The sequence below is a fragment of the Mirounga leonina genome, unplaced genomic scaffold (genome assembly GCF_011800145.1).
Source record: "Mirounga leonina isolate KUSES-001 unplaced genomic scaffold, KU_Mleo_1.0 Mir_126, whole genome shotgun sequence".
In the NCBI taxonomy this organism is placed as follows: domain Eukaryota; kingdom Metazoa; phylum Chordata; class Mammalia; order Carnivora; family Phocidae; genus Mirounga; species Mirounga leonina.
This window is the reverse complement of record NW_023270314.1, coordinates 22,198,292-22,221,301: the sequence shown is the minus strand read 5'-3', so window position 1 is coordinate 22,221,301 and position 23,010 is coordinate 22,198,292. Positions and strand designations below refer to the sequence as shown.

At 41.2% G+C, this 23,010-nt stretch overlaps 1 protein-coding gene across 4 annotated transcripts in view; it reads left to right on the top strand.

Annotated features, from left to right (window-relative positions):
- Window positions 1–6,594: 6,594 nt before the first annotated feature.
- RBMS2 (RNA binding motif single stranded interacting protein 2) overlaps window positions 6,595–23,010 on the top strand; it is a 72,749-nt gene continuing 56,333 nt past the window's right edge. For 2 of the 4 annotated variants that reach the window (XM_035002357.1, XM_035002359.1), the window contains exons 1-3: window positions 6,595–6,979; window positions 7,080–7,147; window positions 8,037–8,123. In XM_035002357.1, the coding sequence (XP_034858248.1) occupies window positions 8,058–8,123 (66 nt within the window). In that variant the 5' untranslated portion in view covers window positions 6,595–6,979; window positions 7,080–7,147; window positions 8,037–8,057. The other 2 variants (XM_035002360.1, XM_035002358.1) reach the window with 2 other exon arrangements.

The following is a 23,010-nucleotide window of genomic DNA, read 5'->3' as shown; positions in this document are numbered from 1 at the left end:
TCAGGCAGATTCCCTGCTAAGTGGGGAGCCTGATGTGGGGCTCGATCTTCCAACCCCAAGATCATGACCTGAGCTGAAATCAAGAGTCAGACGCTCAACCAACTGAGCCACCCTGGTGCCCGCAAACATTTTTTTAAGTAATCTTCATGCTCAATGTGGGGCTCCAATTCATGACCCTGAAATCAAGAGTGGCATACCCTACCAACTGAGCCAGCCAGGTGCCCCTAATTTTAGCATATTTATATGTTCAGTGTATTTTAATAAGTTGATATATGAGTCTACATTAGTGTATAAAGAAAGAAATTTGGCATTAGCCATCTAAACTTTAGTGAGTTGGCTCAGATTTTCAAGCTGCAGGTTATTTACTTAGATTTGTAGTAAGCAATAAGATGGGTTTGTTAAGACAACTATCGGGGCACCTGGGTGGGTTAGTCGGTTGAGTGTCTGCCTTGGGCTGGGGTTGTGATCCTGTGGTCCTGGGATCGAGCCCTGTGTTGGGCTCCCTGCTCAGCAAAGAGCCTGCTTCTCCCTCTGCCTTTGATCCTCCTCCCTACTTGTACTCTCTCTCTGACAAATAAATAAAATCTTAAAAAAAGACAACTACCATTGTAAAAAATATGCAATTTGTAGATAAAAAGATGAGTTTGTGATACTTAGTGTAGTGTAAGTATCAGATATGGATAAAAAAATATATCTTGGGGCGCCTGGGTGGCTCAGTCGTTAAGCGACTGCCTTCGGCTCAGGTCATGGTCCCAGGTTCCTGGGATCGAGCCCCACATCGGGCTCCCTGCTTGGCGGGAAGCTTTCTTCTCCCTCTCCCACTCCCCCTGCTTGTGTTCCCTCTCTCGCTGTGTCTCTCTCTGTCAAATAAATAAAATCTTTTTTTTTTTTAAAGATTTTATTTATTTATTTGAGAGGGAGAATGAGATAGAGCATGAGAAAAGGGAGGGTCAGAGGGAGAAGCAGGGAGCCCGATGCTGGACTCAATTCAGGGACTCCAGGATCATGACCTGAGCCGAAGGCAGTCACTTAACCAACTGAGCCATCCAGGCGCCCCAATAAATAAAATCTTTAAAAAAAAAAAAAATACATCTTGTACTTGTAAAATGCTTTATAATCAACAAAAGTACTTTTACAATCATTATCCAATTTGACTGTCATAGTAACTCCTGAGAGATACTATGCCCATTTTGTAGAAGGGGAAACTGATGTTTTTGTTTTGTTTTGTTTTGTTTTTTATTTTTTAAAGATTTTATTTATTTGACAGAGAGAGACACAGCGAGAGAGGGAACACAAGCAGGGGGAGTGGGAGAAGGAGAAACAGGCTTCCCGCTGAGCAGGGAGCCTGATGTGGGGCTCCATCCCAGGACCCTGGGATCATGACCTGAGCTGAAGGCAGACGCTCAACGACTGAGCCACTCAGGTGCCCCGAAACTGATGTTTTATTTTTTTTTTTTAAGATTTTATTTATTTATTTGAGAGAGAGAGAGAGAGAGCACATGAGAGGGGGGAGGGTCAGAGGGAGAAGCAGACTCCCTGCCAAGCAGGGAGCCCGATGCGGGACTCGATCCCGGGACTCCAGGATCATGACCTGAGCCGAAGGCAGTCGCTTACCAACTGAGCCACCCAGGTGCCCGAAACTGATGTTTTAAAAGATTGAGATTTCAGGGTGCCTGGCTCAGTCAGGACATGTGACTTTTGTCTCAGGGTTGTAAGTTTGAGCCCCGTGTTGGGTGTAGAGATTACTTAAAAATAAAATCTTAAAAAAAAATTGGTGTCTTCCAGTTTAACACAGAAAATGGTAGAGCTGGGTTTAAATTTCAAACTTCTGATCTACCTATACCTATGGACAAATTCTACGCTTTGTTTTCCCTGTATTTGCTAAAGGTTGCATGACCTATATTATCCATGAGGCGGCAGTGTTTTCTTAATATTCATTGGAAATTCACTTTCCCACTGGACATACTTAAATGGAAGTGAAAATTGTATTCTTTCAGCTAATTCTTGATCATAAATTATGTTTGGGTGTTTTTATTATTTTTTTTATTTTTTAAGATTTTATTTATTTATTTGAGAGAGAGAGAGAATGAGAGACAGAGAGTATGAGAGGGAGGAGGGTCAGAGGGAGAAGCAGACTCCCTGCCGAGCAGGGAGCCAGATGTGGGACTCGATCCTGGCACTCCAGGATCATGACCTGAGCCGAAGGCAGTCGCTTAACCAACTGAGCCACCCAGGCACCCTGGGTGTTAAAGATAAAAAGGTTAGTAAAGTTGGTGGCTGCTTCCTAGGAGCTCACAATCTGGGGGCAAGAAATGGGACAGTCAAGCAGAATTAAAAGCCTACTGAAATTTTGTACAAAATGCCATAGGAATACAAAATTTTCTTTTTAAGATTTTATTTATTTATTTATTTGACAGAGAGAGAGAGAGGGAGAGAGCACAAGCAGGGGGAGTGGCAGGCAGAGGCAGAGAGAGAAGCAGGCTCCCTGCAGAGCAGGGAGCCCGACGTGGGACTTGATCCCAGGACCCTGGGATCATGACCTGAGCCGAAGGCTGACCTTAACCAACTGAGCCACCCAGGCACCCCAGGAATACAAATTTATGATAGACCTTTAGAGTGTCTTTTAATTTTTTTTAAATTTTATTTTAAAAAAATTAGATTTTATTTGTTTGAGAGACAGAGTGAGTGAGTGAGAAAGAGCACACAAGCAGGGGGAGAGGGAGAAGCAGGCTCCCCTGCTGAGCAGGGATCCTGATGCGAGGCTTGCTCTAAGGACCCTGGGATCCCAACCCCAGCAAAAGGCAGACGCTTAACCGACTGAGCCCCCCAGGCGCCCCTTGAGTAGGCCTTTTTTTTTTCTTTAAAGATTTTATTTATTTATTTGACAGAGAGAGAGACAGCAAGAGAGGGAACACAAGCAGGGGGAGTGGGAGAGGGAGAAGCAGGCCTTCGGCTGAGCAGGGAGCCTGATGCCAGACTCAATCCCAGGACCCTGGGATCATGACCTGAGCCGAAGGCAGACGCTTAAAGACTGAGCCACCCAGGCGCCCCTTGAGTTGTCTTTTTAATGCAATAATGGGGTTATAGTTTCATCTAGCACACAGATGAGAGACGTAAGTAAATTCAAGCTTATTGACTGCATAATGACACAAAATGAACAATAAAAGGAAAATAATATATGTTGTAAATACAAAGTAAAAAGCTCCTGGATATCCTAACTTGCTATTCCATCACTGTCAACACTATTTTCAGCATTTTTAATTAGTAATGTCTTTTCACATGTAAATTTAATGTTCAAGATACTTGCATTCATTCTTGGAACAAATATGTTTTAATTTTAAATTAGCCAGATAGGGGTGCTTGGGTGGCTCAGTTGGTTAAGCGCCCGACTTCCGCTGAGGTCATGATCTCGGGGTCCTGAGACTGAGCCCTACAATGTTGGGCTTCCCTGCTCAGTGGGGAGTCTGCTTCTCTCTCTTCCTCTGCCCCTCTCCTGCTTTCTCTCTCTTTCTCAAATAGATAAAGTCTTAAAAAAATAAAATAAATTAGCCAGATATTGTTAAATGCTAGGGATATAGTAGTGTACACAAAATAGTCCCAGTCCCTGTCCTCATCCATCTTATGCTTCTGGTAAAGCCTCCAAGTGACTAGTGGCCTTATAAATAATGTAGATTGATAGGAATTATTTTTTATATTCAAATCTTATGTTTCATTTGCGTTTCAAGATATGGTACAAGTTATCCCCAGAAGGAAAGCAGAATTCAAGCAAATTACCTTCTAAATATATGGTAAATCAGACCTTAGGTAAAATCTCAAACACTTAATTAGCAGTACTTCCCAACAACTGTAGGTTTTTTTTAATTATTAAGCTTTGTGTTTTAATTCCAGTGTAGTTAACATAGTGTTATAAAAAAAAATAGTGTTCTATTAGTTTCAGGTGTACAATATAGTAATTCTACAATTCTTACACATTACTCAGCACTCATTGTGATAAGTATATTCTTTAATCCACATCACCTGTTTCTCTCCTACCCTCCCTCCACCTCCCCTCTGGTAGCCATCAGTTTGTTCTCTATAGTTAGGAGTCTGATTTTGCTTTCTCTCTCTCTCTCTCTCTTTTTTTTTTTTTACTTTGCTCCTTTGTTTCTTAAACTCCACATATGAATGAAATCATATGGTATTTGTCTTTCTCTGACTGATTTATTTCACTTAACATTATACTCCCTAGCTCTATCCATGTCATTGCAGATGGCAAAATTTCATTCTTTTTATGGCCAAGTAATATTCCATTGTATATACATATACCACATCTTCTTTTTATTCATTCATCAATCTATGGACACTTGGAGCTGCTTCCATAATTTGGCTGTTGTGAATAATGCTGCTTTAAACATAGGGGTACATGCATCCCTTTGAATTAGTGTTTTTGTATTTTTGGGGTAAATACCCAGTAGTGTGATTAATGGATTGTCGGGTAGTTCTATTTTTAACTTTTTGAGTAACATCCATACTCTTTTCCACAGTGGCTGTACCAGTTTGCATTCCCACCAACAGTGCATGAGGGTCCCAATTCTGTACATCCTCATAAACACTTATTTCTTGAGTTTTTTATTTTAGCCATTCTGACAGGTGTAAGGTGATATCTCAGTGTGATTTTGATTTGCATTTCCCTAATGATGAGTGATATTGAGCATCTTTTCATGTGTCTGTCCAACAGCTGTAGTTTTCTACAAATCTTGTTTCCATTATAAGTTTATTCCTAAAAATATTGTCCATTATGCAGTTTAATAATAGGCCAAAATATTGTTCATCACTCCTACTTGAGATAAAGAGCTGGTTTGAGGGACACCTGGGTGACTCATTCATTAAGTGTCTGCCTTTGGTTCGGGTCATGATCCCGGGGTCCTGGGATCAAGCCCCGCATCGGGCTCACTGCTCAGTGGGAAGCCTGCTTCTCTCTCTCCCATTCCCCCTGCTTGTGTTCCTGTTCTCACTGTGTCTCTCTCTGTCTGGGTGGCTCAGTCGGTTGGGCGACTGCCTTCGGCTCAGGTCATGATCTCGGGATCCTGGGATCGAGCCCCACGTCGGGCTCCTTGCTCGGCGGAGAGCCTGCTTCTCCCTCTCCCTCTGTCTGCCACTCTGCCTTTTTGTGCTCTCTCTCTCTCTCTCTGTTAAATGAATAAATAAAAATCTTAAAAAAAAATGTCTGAATGATCAGATTGTTTGCTTATAGAATGGAGAGAAGGAAAAGAAATTGGATGGATGAAACTTCTTATCCAGTATTTCCAGTTATAAAGTTTAGCCTGCCTAGTCCTAGTATCATCTTTTGAATGTAACTAAGATACTAGTTTTTGGAAATACTCACTTCACATCATCCAATCTGGATTATACAATACCCACAGGGTATACACACTGGGAGATAGTAGAGTAATTAATAATAATGGAGCTAATACCTATTGAGTGTTTACCAAGTGCCAAAGACTTTCCTAAGGACTTTATATGTATTGTTTTATTTCACTACCATTCTAGGAAATAGATACTCTTTATTTATCCTGTTTTACAGGTGAGAAAAGATACAGACATGTGAGGTAATTTTCTGTGTCCCTCAGTTTGTGACAACTGAACTAGAACTTAGATTTGATTCCAAAGGCCAATGGAGTAGGTTTTATCTCCATTTTGCAAATGAATGATTTAGAGATGTTAAGTACCTTGACATAAAGTCACATAAGTTATAACGATGGTGTCAGCATTTGAACTCATGGTCTGTCTCTCTCTAAAACTCATGGTTTTAACTATTTTACTTTTTTTTTTAAAGATTTATTTATTTTATTTGAGAGATAGAGAGCATCAGTGGCAGGGGCAGAGGGAGAGAGAATCTCAAGCAGACTCCACACTGAGCTTGGAGCCCAAGGGGGGCGGGGCACGACCCTGAGATGATGCCCTGAGCCAAGACCAAGAGTCGGGCACTTAACCGACTGCGCCACCCAGGCGCCTCTATTTTAAATTCTAAAATATTGAGCATCAAGAAATAAAGTAGGAGAACAAAACACCCTGAGAATGTTAGAGTTTTTAAAAAAATTAAAATAGGTTGACTGGCTTTATAAATCCCATTAGAGGGCGCCTGGGTGGCTCAGTCGGTTGAGCGACTGCCTTCGGCTCAGTTCTTGATCCCAGGGTCCTGGGATCGAGTCCCACATCGGGCTCCCTGCTCTGCGGGGAGCCTGCTTCTCCCTCTCCCACTCCCCCTGCTTGTGTTCCCTCTCTCGCTGTGTCTCTCTCTGTCAAATAAATAAAATCTTTAAAAAAAAAATAAATCCCATTAGAAATCAGGTCTTAGAGATTAAGGTTTTTGTACCACATTGTTAGACTAAGGGAGAAGAAATCAATGAAGGGCCTAAAAGGCAAGGATGACTTGGCGTATAATGAATGAGAATCTCTGAGGGCAGAAAAGAGACTTTAAAAAAATATGGTAACACTGAGCGATGCCTTTAGTAATTTATGTATTGCATTTGGCTGCTGTTCTTCCAGTCTCCCTTGCGGCTCCCACATTGAGGCTGTTCCCACCCTTCCTGTGTCCCTTGAGCTGAGCAGGCACTTCCTGTCCTGTTGGAAATGAAAGTTAGAGGTTGGGGGTGGTGTGTGGTATGTGTGTATTTACTCTGCAGATTGTTAGTCCTGTCTGTCCCATTATCAGAGCAAAAAGGTGACCAGAAAACTAGAAGAGAGACTGGAGCTTCATTTAAGGGAGGATTTGGGCTTAAGGTTTGTTGTGGCAGAGCAGACAGGGTTAATTTGTGTTTTGAGAGAATATCTGTGATGGCAGAAGGTGACCTGAAGAAGGGATTTGAAGGCTTTGATTTTACATCCCTGTTTCATTTGGATTGGTAGGAATTACTGGGTATCATTCTTGAATTTTTGGTTTTCTACAAGTTTCTTATTAAGGCTACTTCCACAGGTCATTACTTTGAAACTGTTTGAGGTGAGTGTTGTCTCAACTGTGTTAGGTTCTTCTTGCCTAAGGACTTTGTGTTTTCTTCTCTGTGAAGCATATGCTTTTTAAAAGTAATTTTTTCCTACAGCTCAGAGACAACTTGAAGCAAATATTCCAACTCTGTGAACTTCAGTTTGGGCATAAATTCCAGGTTTGGTGAGTAACTCTTAATTGTTTCAGCTTCGTGGACCTTGAAGACTAGAAAATGGTGGGGTAAAGAGTCAAACAAGATAGTTTACAGTTGTTGAAGAAACTGCTAGGTAGGCAGTTTTACCTCAGTAAAGCTGGGAGGAAAGAAAGGAAACTATTAGACACCAAATTTATGAGATAGTCCAGTTTGATAATTCCTTCTTAAGTATGAAATCATGCCTGAGGGAATCTGGAAAGGAGTGAGAGACATTAGCCCATCGGCGTGACCGAAGACGAATAGAACTATCCGAGGATCTGAAACTAGTTACTTCCCATACTCTGTCTCAGCTCTATGGCAAGCTCTTCTGTTTGTTCTTTCTTTGTGCATGAAGATCACTGTAAGTATAAAGTGTGGGAAAAGTCCTGAGCTCATCTCACATATTCGTTTTCGGTATAGTTGACCTCACGTGTTCTCTGAGGCAGTGTGTCCCAGTGGCCCCTTTAAAATCAAGCTTGAAAGCTGTTTCTAAATCTTATAGCTCTAAGGCAAAAAAAAAAAAAAAAAAAAAATCCTCAGTGTCTTTTCAGAGGAATCAGAACTTGTTCTTATTGGAAAAGGGGTGGAGTTGAAAGGGGTAGACCTAAGAACTTTTCTTTCTGCTTTAACTACCAAGACTGTGAAAAATAAAATAACATCTGGGGCATTAGGACCCAGTGGAAGTGCCTCATTCAGACTCTTGGTTAACTTCTCTCAGTGACGTAAACAAGCAGCCCTAGCTCATTCTCTACCCGCCCCCCCATTCCTCTCCCTCTTGCTCCTTTTCTCCCCCTTTCTCCTCCCCCTCCCTTTTCCCTCTCATTTTCTCTTTCCCCCTCTCTTCCCCCTCCCTTTCCCTCTCCCTCTTCTCTCTCTCAGCTCCCTTACATTAAAGAGAAAATGCTGCTATCAGTGACTTCCAGGCCTGGGATTTCGACTTTTGGCTATAACAAGAACAACAAGAAGGTAGGGAAAAGTGCTTTTTTGGAATCCAGCGACTTCCTTTCCTGGGGATCCGGGAGTGCCCTTGGCTTTAACATTCTTCGTGAGAGGGGATCGGAATTCCTCTCTACACTCAGCGCCTCTCCCTTTTCCACCACTTCTTTCGGCATCTTTTTCTCACCTGGTTTTGAAGTTCCAGCAGTTTACAGTCCCTGTGTGTGAGGCCTGAGAAGGCAGGGGAATTAAAAACAAATCAAGCTTGTAAGTTTGTATCTTTGTGAAATGAAGTTAGTTTGACTTCCTGCTGATATACCCAGTCTCCACTGGGATAATATGTCATCTCAAACCCTAGTCCCTTGCCCACTCCCTCCAAGGTTATTTTTATCTTTTTGATGAACTGTTTCTACTCCCCCCCCCCCCCCCGCGCCCTTCCTTTCTGCCCATTCCACCAGCATTATCAGGTAGCTGAAATATATAGTCTGTGAAATCACAACAGCTTCATCAAGAACTGGGTATACTCTTCTAGACTAGGTAGAGACCCTACCTCACCCAGCCGGTAGGGAAGGAGTCCTAAGAGAGAACATACCTTGGAATTAAGGCAGAAAGCTCTGTGATTCTTTGGGTTCTGCTGCTGAGCTGGTGCTTAGACCTCTGCTGATAAGCCAAGCTCAGCAGGGATCCTTAGTCTTTGTGATTAACCCACAGTTGCCAGAGAATTGTGGTATGCCTGGGAGCATGGGCAGTCAAATGAGAGGTGGATAGTCATGCCCACATTCACCAGAGAATATCCTTGACAGTTTCTTGGCATTTCAGGGCTCGCAATGCTGATTAGGAGGAACTTCATACTGTAGGAGAAAGACCCTTTACCCTCTCTCTTGGCATATAGCTGTTTGAAGAAGAAAGATGCCATGGATGTGTAGGGATCTTTTGCCCATCTGATGGAGTGTTGGAGGGTTTGGGAAGGATTCCTGCTGCTGCTTTCTCATATATCTAAAGATACTATTATAGGTAATTTAAACAAAGTATCTGATCAAGGCAGTGGGTAAATGTTTAGACCCAAAACACTTAGTGTCAGTTTATAATGGTATTCATTCTGTTTATATCCTTAAGAAATATGGGTCCATATATGTTTGTTGGTTATACACATATACATATGAATATATAATTTTGATAGAATTTTTTAAAAGATTTTATTCATTTATTTTATTTTATTTTATTTTTTTAAAGATTTTATTTATTTATTTGACAGAGACAGAGATAGTGAGAGCAGGAACACAAGCAGGGGGAGTGAGAGAGGGAGAAGCAGGCTTCCCCTCGAGGAGGGAGCCCGATGTGGGACTCAATCCCAGGACCCTGGGATCATGACCTGAGCTGAAGGCAGATGCTTAACGACTGAGCCACCCAGGCGCCCATTATTCATTTATTTTAGAGAGTGCATGAGTGGTGGGGAGGGGCAGAGGGAACGGGAGAAGCAGGCTCCCTGATCTGCAGGGAGCCCAACGTGGTGCTGGGGGCTTGATCACAGGATGCTGAGATCATGACCCAAGCCGACGGCAGACGCTTAACCAACTGAGCCACCTGGTCACCCCCAGAAAGATATTTCATCTATTTTTATTCCTTTCAAAATTTATATTGTACTATATGAAACTTAATTTTTTTTTTCTCCAAGTCTCTCAAGTTACCTAGACCCATTAAAATAAAGTAAAAAGAATTCCAGAAGTTAGTTTTTTTCCTCTTAGGGGTTTCATGTATTCAGTGCTATCTAAAATCTTCTCTTAGCTGTCTTCACTCCCTTCCTATCTTGTAGTGTAGGAAACATTTAACCAGCTTCTAAATCTAGGATACCATAGGGGACAAAGAGGTATAATTGTGGACTAGGATTCAAATCTCATTATCTCTTCTGATAACTTGTAAGGTTTGAGAAGCAAGCAAGAATTGTGTGGGTTCTTACAGGTCAGTGTTATGATGACATCACTTTGTGGCTGTATATATGACTCCTTGTGTGTATATATAGGTTGGTGAATATTGGGTATACTTAAAGCATTATTATGTTGCTCTTTGTCTTTGTGTTGACATGTAGTGCTTAATGTGTTTGTTTCTCTTTTAGGAAGAGTGTTTAGATGGATTTGTTCATGTAATTTGTAAATTTTTACACTCAAGGTTACGTATTTCACACTTTTTAAAAAGATTGTATTTATCTGAGAGAGAGAGAGCGTGCACATAGAGGGGAGGGGCAGAGCAAGAAGGAGAAAGAGTCTCAAGCACATTGCGCCGTGCGTGGAGCCCATTGCAGGGCTTGATCCCAGCACCCTGAGATCAAGACCTGAGCCCAAACCAAGAGTCAGCCGCTTAACCAACTGTGCCAGCCAGGCGCCCCCAAAGTTACATTTTTAAAATAACTTTTGTTTTTAGTAATAAATTTAAGGCATGCCCATAAAAAAAGTAAGCATAAGGGGGTATATAAAATAAAAAGTTAAGTCTTCCTTTCCTGTCCTAAAGTTCCTTACCCAAATCCTACCCCTCAAGGAGAATAACTGGTAGCAATTTGGTGTATATATCCCACTAGACTTTTCTATGACAAGGTTAAGTTTTAATTTTGACATTGGCTTATTTGCCATTTCTATTAAGAACTCAGTTTCTCGGGCACCTGGGTGGCTCAGTTGGTTAAGCGACTGCCTTCGGCTTGGGTCATGATCCTGGAGTCCTGGGATCGAGTCCCACATCAGGCTCCCTGCTCAGCAGGGAGTCTGCTTCTCCCTCTGACCCTCCCCCCTCTCATGCTCTCTCTCTCTCTATCTCATTCTCTCTCAAATAAATAAATAAAATCTTTAAAAAAAAAAAAAAGAACTCAGTTTCTCTAGTAGATCAAGTATATGTGATAAAGTTCTTGGACCTGTCCACAATGTTTAAAAAACTGAAAGAAAGGACAATCAGAATTTAAACTTTTGAAAAATACAAATTCTAAATACCTGCTTTTATTGTCTGTCATTATGTAATCCAAAAATCTAGGTATAATAGATTTGTAAAGATCTGCTTTCTTGAAGGAGAATTTTTATTTATTTATTTATTTTTATTTATTTTTTAAGATTTTATTTATTTGACAGAAAGAGACACAGTGAGAGAGGGAACACAAATAGAGGGAGTGGGAGAGGGAGAAGCAGGCTTCCCGCTGAGCAGGGAGCCCGATGCGGGGTTCGATCCCAGGACACTGGGATCATGACCTGAGTCGAAGGCAGACGCTTAACGACTGAGCCACCCAGGTGCCCCGCAGGAGAATTTTTACATCATAATTTACTGTAGTCATCACTTCTAGTTTGTGGAGAAGTCATTACCAGTGAGCTCACAAAAGCTATTTGTACACCAGTGTTGTGACGTTTTTGAAAGTGTATTAATTTTATTTACTTGACTTTAAAAAGTAGGATTGTTTTATTTTGAAGCATATTTGTATACTTCACTTGTCAGGGAAGTTGTTACCTGAGGAGTCCACGGCATAGTTTTCTTACTGTTTTAGACTGTGGTAAATATAGGAATGCAACCAACGAATGTGTAATTCCTAATAAAGGCAGATTCTTTCTCAAGATGTAGTGTTGAATATCCATTCTTTTCTTGGCAGTTAAATAGTCACAGAAAGGGGGAATGTGGATTTCAAAGACTGATTTCTGCAACATAATGTAGTGCTTGTTTTAAAAACATCTGTTTTAATGGCCTTCAATTACTCTTTGGCTCATTTAAAAAAATTAAAAAGATCAGAGTTCTAGGGTCTCAACACTTTCAGTGTTTCAAAGAGTTGCCTCGGTAGAGAGATTTGAGTATAGGTGAGACTGAAAGAGGAAATGTTTGGAACTAAAGGAATCTCAGACTTGTAAAGGGCCTAACCACGCCTTCCCTGACATCATCTTCCTGGCATGTGTTATTATAATTTAACTCCTCAGAGCATCAACAACTATTTCCTGTGGAAAAAAAAAAGAGATTGTGTTAACTTGGGATAATTTGCCTTGCCTAACCTATTTTGCATAAATTTCTTTTTCCTCTTGATCTTAACATATTGAAGACCAGTGGGGGAGGGAGTTGGAAGCAATGTTGGGAGTAGAACTGACTGGTGGGCATTGTCAGATCTTCACTCTTTGAGAAGCAGGAGTTACGTGAAAGTTTTAAGTATTTACTCAGGAGAGAAAAAGTGGGAAGCAGTGCTATAATCATTTATACTTTTAACAGGGAAGGATGATTTTTGTGTGTTTACAACATTTTCAGCTAGTTTCTATCAAATCAAACTTACTAAAACGGAGGACTAAGAACTTTTAGGTCTAACATCTCTTGACTATTCTGTTGTCTGTAATAAAGGTGGGGCAGCTATTCTGTTGTCTGTAATAAAGGTGACTCAGTTCATTAAAGTTTAGTGGTAATGTCTTTCCTTTGATCCCTCCTTTACCTTTTGAGCCCTACTACACCAATTTATGCACTCATTACTGATTATCTTTACAACTATAATAGGGGGGCGCCTGGGTGGCTCAGTCGTTAAGCGTCTGCCTTCGGCTCAGGTCATGATCCCAGGGTCCTAGGATCGAGCCCCGCATTGGGCTCCCTGCTCAGCGGGAAGCCTGCTTCTCCCTCTCCCTCTCCCACTCCCCCTGCTTGTGTTCCCTCTCTCGCTGTATCTCTCTCTGTCAAATAAATAAAATCTTTAAAAAAAAAAAACAAAAAAACTATAATAGGTATCCCACATGATCTCCTTGCCTCCTAGTTCTCCCTGCCTTGCCCCAAATAACTTTAAAGGACTTTTTAAGAAGATTTTTTGTTTGTTTATGATAGAGAAAAAGTGAGAGCAAACATGAGAGCAGGGGAAGGAGCAGAGGGAGAAGGACAAGCTGACTCTGTGCTTAGCATGGTGGCCGCCCTGGGGCTTGATCTCAGTACCATGAGATCATGGCCTGAGCCAAAAAGAAGAGTCTGTCGCTTAACTGACTGAGCCACCCAGGCGCCGCCACCCCCCAATAACTTTATATTTGCTACCATGACAGTCTTCCAACAACCCAGCAGTTAGTCTAGTGCTGAGCATTTCTTGTATAAAAACATTTAATGGCTATATATTACCTGCTAAACAAAGCCCAAACCCTAGCCCAATACCCACTATTTATCCAGCCTTTCCTTTTTTTTATTTAAAAAAAATTATTTTTATTTTTTAAAAGATTTATTTATTTGACAGAGAGAGAGCGAGAGAGAGCACAGCAGGGTGAGCAGCAGGCAGAGGGAGAGGGAGAAGCAGGCTCCCCACTGAGCCAGGAGAAGGATGTGATGCGGGGCTTGATCCCAGAACCCCGGGATCCTGACCTGAGCCAAAGGTAGATAGATGCTTAACCGACTGAGCCACACAGGTGCCCCTTAATTTTTATTTTTAATTTTTTTTAAGTGGGCTCCATGCCTGGAGCCCATTGCGGGGCTTGAACTCACAACCCTGAGATCAAGACCTAAGCGTAGATTGAGAGTCGGACTTAACTGACTGAGCCACCCAGGTGCCCCTATCTGGCCTCTGCTTATCTTCCCCACCTACCCCTCCTTGATTCCATTACCTACACTCTGCTTTACCCAGTTGTCTTACCTGCAATTCTCTGGGTATACCCTTGGATTACTGGTCTACATTTCTAATTCCATAAGAAAATATGCTGTAAGACAGAAAAATACAGACAAGAAAGAGAATGACATAAAACATAGATTAAGAAGTCAGATGGAATCATAATACAGATGTGCAAACCATAGAGTTCTATCCTGGAATATGAGGACTGAAGAGTACCCATTGATTTTTTTAAAATTTATTTTATTTTTTTTAAGATTTATCTGTGAAAGAGAGTGTGGGGAAAGGGGCAGAGGGAGAAGAGAGAGAGAGAATCTCAAACAGACTCCCTGCTGAATGCGAGGCCCGATGTGGGGCTCAATCCCATGACCCTGGGATCATGACCTGAGCCAAAATCAAGAGTCAGATACTCAACCAACTGAGCCACCCAGGCGCCCCAATACCCATTGATTTTTGTCACTGAAGAGGTGGTTGGCAATTTTGACAAGCAGTTTCAGAGTTGGGAGCAGAAGTGAGGTTGTAGTGGGTTGATGATTATAAGAAGGTAATGAAGTATAGGTGGTATATATAGACTAATCTTTTAAGAACTTTAAGATGGAGAGCAGAACCCAATTAAAAAATGGGCAAAAGATATGAATAAGTATTTCTTCAAAGAAAATCCACAAATAGCCATGAAAAAGGTGCTCAGCATCATTAGCCATCAAGGAAATGGAAATCAAAACCACAATGAGATACCACTTCACACCCACTAGGATGCCTGTAATCAAAAAGGTAATAACATGCGGGGCGCCTGGGTGGCTCAGTCATTGAGCGTCTGCCTTCGGCTCAGGTCATGATCCCAAGGTCCTGGGATCGAGTCCCGCATCAGGGTCCCTGCTCAGCGGGAAGCCTGCTTCTCCCTTCCCCACTCCCCCTGCTTGTGTTCCCTCTCTCTCTGTCTCTCTCTCTCTCTGTTAATAAATAAATAAAATCTTTAAAAAAAAAAGATAATAACATGGAGTAATTGGACTCTTCATACACTGTTTGTGGGAATGTAAAATGGTGCAACTGCTTTGGAAAACAGTTTGGCAGTTCTTTGAAAGGTTAAACCAGTCAGGGTGCCTGGGTGGCTCAGTTGGTTAGGCTTCTGACTTCGGCTCAGGTCATGGTCTCGGGGTCCTGGTATCCACTCTTACCTGGGGCTCCTGGCTCAGTGGGGAGTCTGCTTGTCCCTCTGCTCCTCCCCCTCCTGCTCTCTCTCTCTCAAATACATAAAAAAATTAAAATTAAAAAAAAACAACATTTAAACACAGTCCTAGGTATATACCCAAGAAGAATTAAAACATGTCCACACAAAAACCTGTGCACCAGTGTTAATAGCAACATTATTCATAATAGCCAAAAAGTGGAAACAACCCAGATAGCCACCAACTGATGAATGGATAAATAAAATATTTTATGTACCCATACAATGGAAGTTTTGGAATTTTATTCACCAATAAGAAGGAATAGAATGCTGGTACATTCTACAAAATGGTATGAAATGTCCAGAATAGGCAAATCTATGGAAATAGCAGATTAGTGGTTCCCTAGGTCTGGGGGAGAAAGGGATGGTTGGGGGAAAATGGGGAGTATCTGGAAATGGGTATTGGGTTTCTTTTGGGGGGTAATGAAAATGTTCTAAAATTAATAGTGTTAATGGCTGTGAAACTGATCTAAATGCCACTGAATTTATACTTTAAGTGGGTTAATTACATGGAATCAATAAAATTGTTATTTTAAAAAGATGGGGAACAAAGAAATGAGATAAAGGCAGAAAGAGGATGGGGGTGATAGTGAGAATTTTCTTTAAAGATGGGAGACATGGGAGCCAAAATGTAAAAAGAATCATGGTGAGTTACTTGATACTTACTTTCCAAATATATATGTTCCTGTTCTTGTTCCTTCTCTCTGATCCTTTTGTTTTTGCTGTGCCTCAAGTATTCAGCCTCTGCTCGTTTGTTGTTGTTGCTGTCCCTTCCTTTTGGAATGACCTTTCTGTTTGTTCCCTCCACCCACATTCATTAAACAGCTCCAGTGAGCTGGGCCCTGGGGCTAAGGCATGATTGTGGCTGTTCAATAGCTCACCTTTTTTTTTTTTTTTTTTTTAAAGATTTTATTTATTTTTTAGAGAGCGAGCAAGAGAGAGCATAGGGTCAGAGGGAGAAGCAGGCTCCCCACTGAGCCGGGAGCCCGATGTGGGACTCGATCCCAGGACCCTGGGATCATGACCTGAGCCGAAGGCAGACGCTTAACCGACTGAGCCACCCAGGCGTCCCTTGATAACAGCTTCTTAAGCCTACCTAGTAGATACTGAAAAATATGTATTCTAATAAATGTAATTAAGCTAATGTTAGGCATTAAATTAAGGTTAAAGGAAAGAAGGCAGCATCTTATATTCTATACAAATCATGAAATATGGAGTTAGATCTGAATTTAATTGTGGCTTTTGTGAATTATTAGCTGTGTGGCTAGTTGCAAGTTTCTTAGGCTCTCTGACCTTGAGTTCTTCATCTTAAAATACAGATATACTTTACTGGTTATTTTGAGAATTGGTAATATTTGATAACATTATAATCATGCATTAGCATGTGTAAATGGACTTACTAGCATGTGTAAATGGACTTATTATTTCTTTTCTTCTCTTTTTTTTAAAGTAAGCTCTAGGGACGCCTGGGTGGCTCAGTTGTTAAGTGTCTGCCTTCCGCTCAGGTCATGATCCCAGCGTCCTGGGATCCAGCCCTGCGTCGGGCTCCCTGCTCCGCGGGAAGCCTGCTTCTCCCTCTCCCGCTCCCCTTGCTTGTGTTCCCTCTCTCGCTGTCTCTCTCTGTCAAATAAATGTGTTCCCTCTCTCGCTGTCTCTCTCTGTCAAATAAATAAAATCTTAAGATTTTAGAACACCAGCAGGGGGAGCGGGAGAGGGAGAAGCAGGCTTCCCGCCGAGCAGGGAGCCCGACGCAGGGCTCGATCCCAGGCCCCTGAGATCATGACCTGAGCCGAAGGCAGACGCTTAACGACTGAGCCACCCAGGCGCCCCATAAATTAAATCTTCAAAAAAAAAAAAATAAAGTAAGCTCTATGCCTAACATGGGGCTTGAACTCATGACCCCAAGATTAAGAGTTGCATGTTCTACTGACTTGAGCCAGCCAGCCAGACATCTTGACTGTTATTTCTTTTATCAAAAAAAGCCTTTTTTCTTTTAAGATTATATTTATTTGAGAGAGAGAGGGAGGGAAAGAGAGCACGAGCAGGGTAGGGGGCAGAGGGAGAAGCAGGCTCCCTGCTGAGCAGGGAGCCCAACACGGACTGGATCCCAGGACCCCGGGATCATGACCCGAGCCGAAGGCAGAGGCTTAACCGACTAATCCACCCAGGTGCCCCCCAAAAGCCTTTTTTCTTGATGCCACTTCTTCCTCCAGCTGCTGTCGCCTCTCTTTTCTTCCCTTTACAGTAAAATATCTTGAAAGAGTTGTTTATTCATGAGTTGTATATACTTGCTCTCATTTATTTGCTTGCATTATTTTTATTTATTTATTTATTTATTTATTTATTTATTTATTTATTTATTTTCATTATGTATTTGACAGAGAGAGCGAGCACACAAGCGCAGGGGCAGCGGCAGGCAGAGGGAGAGGGAGAAGCAGGCTCAGCAGGGAGCCAGATGCAGGCAGGATCCCAGGAGCTTGGGCAAACACTTAACCAACTGAGCCACCCAGGCGCCCCTTCATCCTATCTATTTTTTTTTTTTTTAAAGATTTTATTTATTTATTTGAGAGAGAGAGAACACATGAGAGGGGATAGGGTCAGAGGACAAAGCAGACTCCCTGCCGAGCAGGGAGCCCGATGCGGGACTCGATCCAGGGACTCCAGGATCATGACCTGAGCCGAAGGCAGTCGCTTAACCAACTGAGCCACCCAGGCGCCCATCCTATCTATTTTTTAAGTGTACAGTATGTAATAGTAATTTATTACGTTTTTGTGCAACCAATCTTTAGAATTCTTTTCATCTTGCAGAACTGAAAGTCTATACCTATTAAACAATTTCCCAATTTCTCCTCCTTCCAGTCCCTGGCAACCACTGTTCTACTTGGTGTCTCTATGAATTCTCTTAAGTATTTCATATAAGCGGAATCACACAGTATTTATCTTTTTGTGATTGGCTTATTTCACTTAGCATAATGTCTTCAAGGTTCATCCATGTTGAAACATACGTTAGAATTTCCTTGCTTTTTAAGGGTAAATAATATTACCCTTATTATCATATATATACCACATGTTGTGGTTCATCCATTTATCCATTCAACCCAAGTGAGAGACACTTCGTTGCTTCCATCTTTTGGCTATTACAGATAATGTTCATGAACATGGGTGTACAAAGATCTCTTCAAGATTCTGCTTTCTGGGGCGCCTGGGTGGCTCAGTTGTTAAGCGTCTGCCTTCGGCTCAGGTCATGATCCCAGGGTCCTGGGATCAAGCCCTGCATTGGGTTCCCTCCTCCGAGGGAGGCCTGCTTCTCCTTCTCCCTCTCCCACTCCTGCTTGTGTTCCCTCTCTCGCTGTGTCTCTCTCTGTCAAATAAATAAAATCTTAAAAAGAAAAAGAAAAAAGACTCTGCTTTCAATTTTCTTGGGTATATTACCAGAAATGGAATTGCTGGATTATATGGTAATTCTATTTTTAATTTTGTGAGGAATCACCATGTTGTTTTCCACAGCAGTTGTACCGTTGACCATTCCCACCAGCAGTACACAAGGGTTCTGATTTCTCTACGTCTTTGCTAACACTTACTTTCTGTTTTTTTGATAGTAGCTATCCTAATGGGTGTAAGATGGTATCTCATTGTGGTGTTGTTGTTGTTGTTTTGTGAGCCCTATGCCCATTGTGGGACTTGAACTCACGACCTGGGTATCAAGAGCCTGGATATCAAGGGTCGTATGCTATACTGACTAAGCCAACCAGGTGCCTCTTTTGGTTTTGATTTGCATTTCTTTAATGATTAGTGGTATTGAACATCTTGTCATGTGCTTTTTGGTTGTTTGTATATCTTCTTTGAAGAAATGCCTGAGTCTTTTGCCCATTTTTTAAATGGGATTGTTTATTTTTTTGTTGATGAGTTGTAGTTTGGATATTAACTCCTTATTAGATATATGATTTGCAAATATTTTCTCTTATTCTGTAGGCTGCCTTTTGACTCTCTTGTGTCCTTTGAACACAGAAGTTTTTAATTTTGATATCGCCCAACTAATCTATTTTTTTTTTTTACTTCTGTTTGTTTTTTTGTGTCTTTGGCAAGAAATTGCCAAATCCAATTTCATGAAGCTTTTCTCCTTGTTTTCTTCTTCTTTTTTTTTTTAAGATTTTATTTCTTTATTTGAGAGAGAGAGAGAGAGCATGAGCAGGCAGAGGGACAGAGGGAGAAGCAGAATCCCCACTGAGCAGGGAGCCCGACCGGGGTCTGGATCCCAGGACCCTGAGATCATGACCTGAGCCGAAGGCGGCAGATGCTTAACCAGCTGAGCCATCCAGATGCCCCTCCTATGTTTTCTTCTAAGAGTTTTAGAATTTTAACTCTTATGTTTAGGTGTTTGATCTATTTTGAGTTAACTTTATATATAGTATTAAGTAATGGTCCACCTTCATTCTTTTGCAGGTGGGTATTCAATTTTCTCAGTGTCATTTATTGAAAAGACTGTCCATTCCTCATTGAATGGTCTTGGCACCCTTGTTGAAATCATTTGACCATATATTCAAGGGCTTCCTTCCTCCCTCCCTCCCTCCCTCCCTCCCTCCCTCCCTTCCTTCCTTCCTTCCTTCCTACCTTCCTACCTTCCTTCCTACTTTCCTTTCGCTTTTATTTATTTGTCAGAGAGAGAGAGAACTCACAAGCGGGGGAGTTGCAGAGGGAGAAGCAGGCTCGCTGCTGAGCAAGGAACCTGATGTGGGACTTGATCCCAGGACCCCGGGATCATGACTTGAGCCAAAGGCAGACGCTTAACTGACCGAGCCGCCCAGGCGTCCCTTAGTTTTTCAGTTTTAGATGTATATTGCCTTTCTGCTGTAGAAGATAAGGATTTGCTTTTTTATTTTTATTTTTTTTGTTAGAAACCTGCCTTTTCCTCTCCCTTGCAAGGGTTTTAGGATCTTTATCCCAGTGTTAAAAAATTTCACAATGATGAACCTTGTGTGGGTCTTATTTATTTAGAGTTGTATACTAATTTCAACCTGAAAATGCATATCCTTTGGTTGTAGGATTTTTGTTGTACTTTATTCCCTTCATTTTTCTCTGTGTGTTCTTTTTGAAGTCCTGTTTTTGTTTTTTGTTTTTATAAGGAATGACATTAAAAAAATTTTTTTAAGTAATTTCAACATATAACATGGGGCTTGCACTCACGACCCCAAGATCAAGAGTCCCATGCTCCACCAACTGAGCCAGCCAGGTGCCCCTGAAGTCCTGTTTTTGTATAGGACTTCCCACCTCAGTATTTTTCTTTAATATTTTCCTTTTTTTTTTTTAGTTTTATTTTTTGGGATATTTCCTCTATCTTCTGTTTATCTTCTAGCCCTTCTATGGATTTTTTTGATATCTGCTATCATATTATTAATTTCTAAGAACTTTTTTTGTCTCTGTATGTTCCCTTTTTTGTTGAATTTTGTTTTTGGTTCATAGATAAAATATTTTTGTTTAAATCTCTTGAGACTGTTCATTAAGTTTTCTTCTTTTGTCTCTTTTTCTTTTGAGTTTCTTTTTTGTTTTAGTCTTTGACTTCAGAGGCTTTCTTTAACCAATTGAGCCACCCAGGCGCCCCAGAGGCTTTCTTTAAATGTCTTAGGATTTTGGGCTGTTTAAGTGAAAGGCATTAAAAGACCAGATGTAAATGCTGTTGGCATGGGAAAACCTTACCAAATTGTGGACTTCACTATAGGTGATAAAAGCTGTTGCATAGGGAGGGGCCTGATATCAGCATTTATAGAGCTTTTATGTTGTGGTGGTCAGTTTCCCCAGAGAGAAATACTCCAATCTCCTAAGAGGGGTGGGGTTGGAGAAATAGCTGAGAATATTGCTTAATCCTCATGTTTTCACTTTAGTATTTATTCACTCAACTCTGCTTGGTGGCTATGAAACCAGAGTCCCAACCTCCCCAGAGAATAAACTGGCTTTCTTCCGGAGGGGAGGTAGAAGCGGGGTAGTGGTAGCCTGATGTGTGGCTAATGCCTCTGTCTTTTTAGGTACTTGGTGCCTCTAATTTTTGAGTGTTTCTGGAATTTTACGGATTTACCTTTCTCTTAGTTTGCTTCCTATTAGGTTTTAGCTTTCTTTGCTCCTCTAAGTTATATATCATCTATCTGGTGTCCAGGTTGTAAAATTTGGGATCTATTATCTGTTTTCTATGTCCTCTGAAATTTATGTCTTTTAAAATTTATTTATTTATTTATTTAAATTAAAGTTTTTATTTTTTTTAGTAATCTCTACACCTAATGTGGGTCTTGAACTTAGGACTCTGAGGTCGAGTCACATGCTCTTCTGACAGCCAGGCACCCCTGTGTCTTTTTTAAATCTTTATTTATTTAAAGATTTTATTTATTTATTTGACAGAGAGAGACATAGTGAGAGAGGGAACACAAGCAGGGGGAGTGGGAAAGGGAGAAGCAGGCTTCCCATGGAGCAGGGAGCCCGTTGTGGGGCTCGATCCCAGGATGCTGGGATCATGACCTGAGCCAAAGGCAGATGCCTAATGACTGAGCCACCCAGGCGCCTCCTTTTTTTAAATCTTTATAATAATTTAGTGGGATTTGGGAGCCTATGGAGATAATTACATGTATTCAATTCAGAATCTCCTATTCATGTTTCATCCCCTCCAGTCTAGCTTTTGCCCCTATTGTCCTACTAAAATAGGTCATCATAGTCATCAGGTACTATCCCCCCCACACACAGTTTTATTGAGATATAATTGACATATAACATTCTGTAAGTTTAATATATAAAATGTGATGATTTGATACACATCTATATTGCAAAAGGTTTGCCACACTAAGGTTAGTTAATATATCCTTCACCTCACATAATTACCTTTTTGTTATTATTACTGTGAGCTCATGAAAGCACTGCTGTCCTAGCAGCTTTGAAGTATACAATACAGTAGTGTTAAACTATAATCACCATGCTGTACATTAGATCCCTGGAACTTACTCATCTCATAACTGGAAGTTTGTACCCTTTGACCAGTATCTCCCTATTTGCCCCACCTCTCAACCCTTGGCAACCACCATTCTCCTCTCTACTCCTATGAGTTTGATGTTTTTTAGATTCCACATATAACGAGATTATACAGTATTTGTCTTTCTCTGCCTGACTTATTTCACTTAGCATAATGCCGTACAAGTCCGTCCGTGTTGTCACAAATAGCAGAATTACCTTTTTATGGCTGAATAATATTCCTTTGTGTATATATACAACATTTTCTTTCTTTATCCTTCAGTGGATCCTTAGATTGGTTCCATGTGTTGGATATTGTGAATACTGTTTCAGTGAACATGGGACTCCAGATATCTCTTTGAGAAAGTGATTTTATCTCCTTTGGATATATGCCCAGAAGTGGGATTGCTGGATCTAATGGATTTCTTTTTCTTTCTTTCTTTCTTTTTTTAGGATTTTATTAATTTTTTGAGAGAGAGGGAGCATGCTCGCATGTGAGTGGGGGAGGGGCAGAGGGAGAAGGAGAGGGAAAGAATCTCAAGCGGACTCTGCACTGAGCGTGGAGCCTGATGGGGGCCTTGATCTCACAACCCTGAGTTCATGAACTGAACTGAAACCAGGAGTCAGATGCTCAATGGACTGAGCCATCCGGGTACCCCATGCCCCATGGATTTCTATTTTTAATTTTCTTCCTTTTTTTAATTTTTATTTTTTAAAAGATTTTATTTATTTGTCAGAGAGAGAGAGAGAGCACAAGCAGGGGGAGCAACAGGCAGAGGGAGAAGCAGGGAGCCTGATGCAGGACTCAGTCCCAGGACTCTGGGATCATGACTTGAGCCGAAGGCAGACGCTTAACCAACTGAGCCACCCAGGTATCCCTTGAATTTATTTTTGTGTATGGGTCTAAGAAAGTGGTCCAGTTTCATTTTTTTGCATGTAGCTGTTCAGTTTTCCCAGCACCAGTTATTGAAGAGACTGTCTTTCCCCTGTTCTATATTCTTGCCTTTTTTTCATAGATTAATTGACCATATAAGCGTGGGTTTATTTCTGGGCTCTTTTTTCTTTTCCATTGATCTGTGTGTCTATTTTGTGCTGGTACCAAACTGTTTTGATTACTATAAGTATGTATG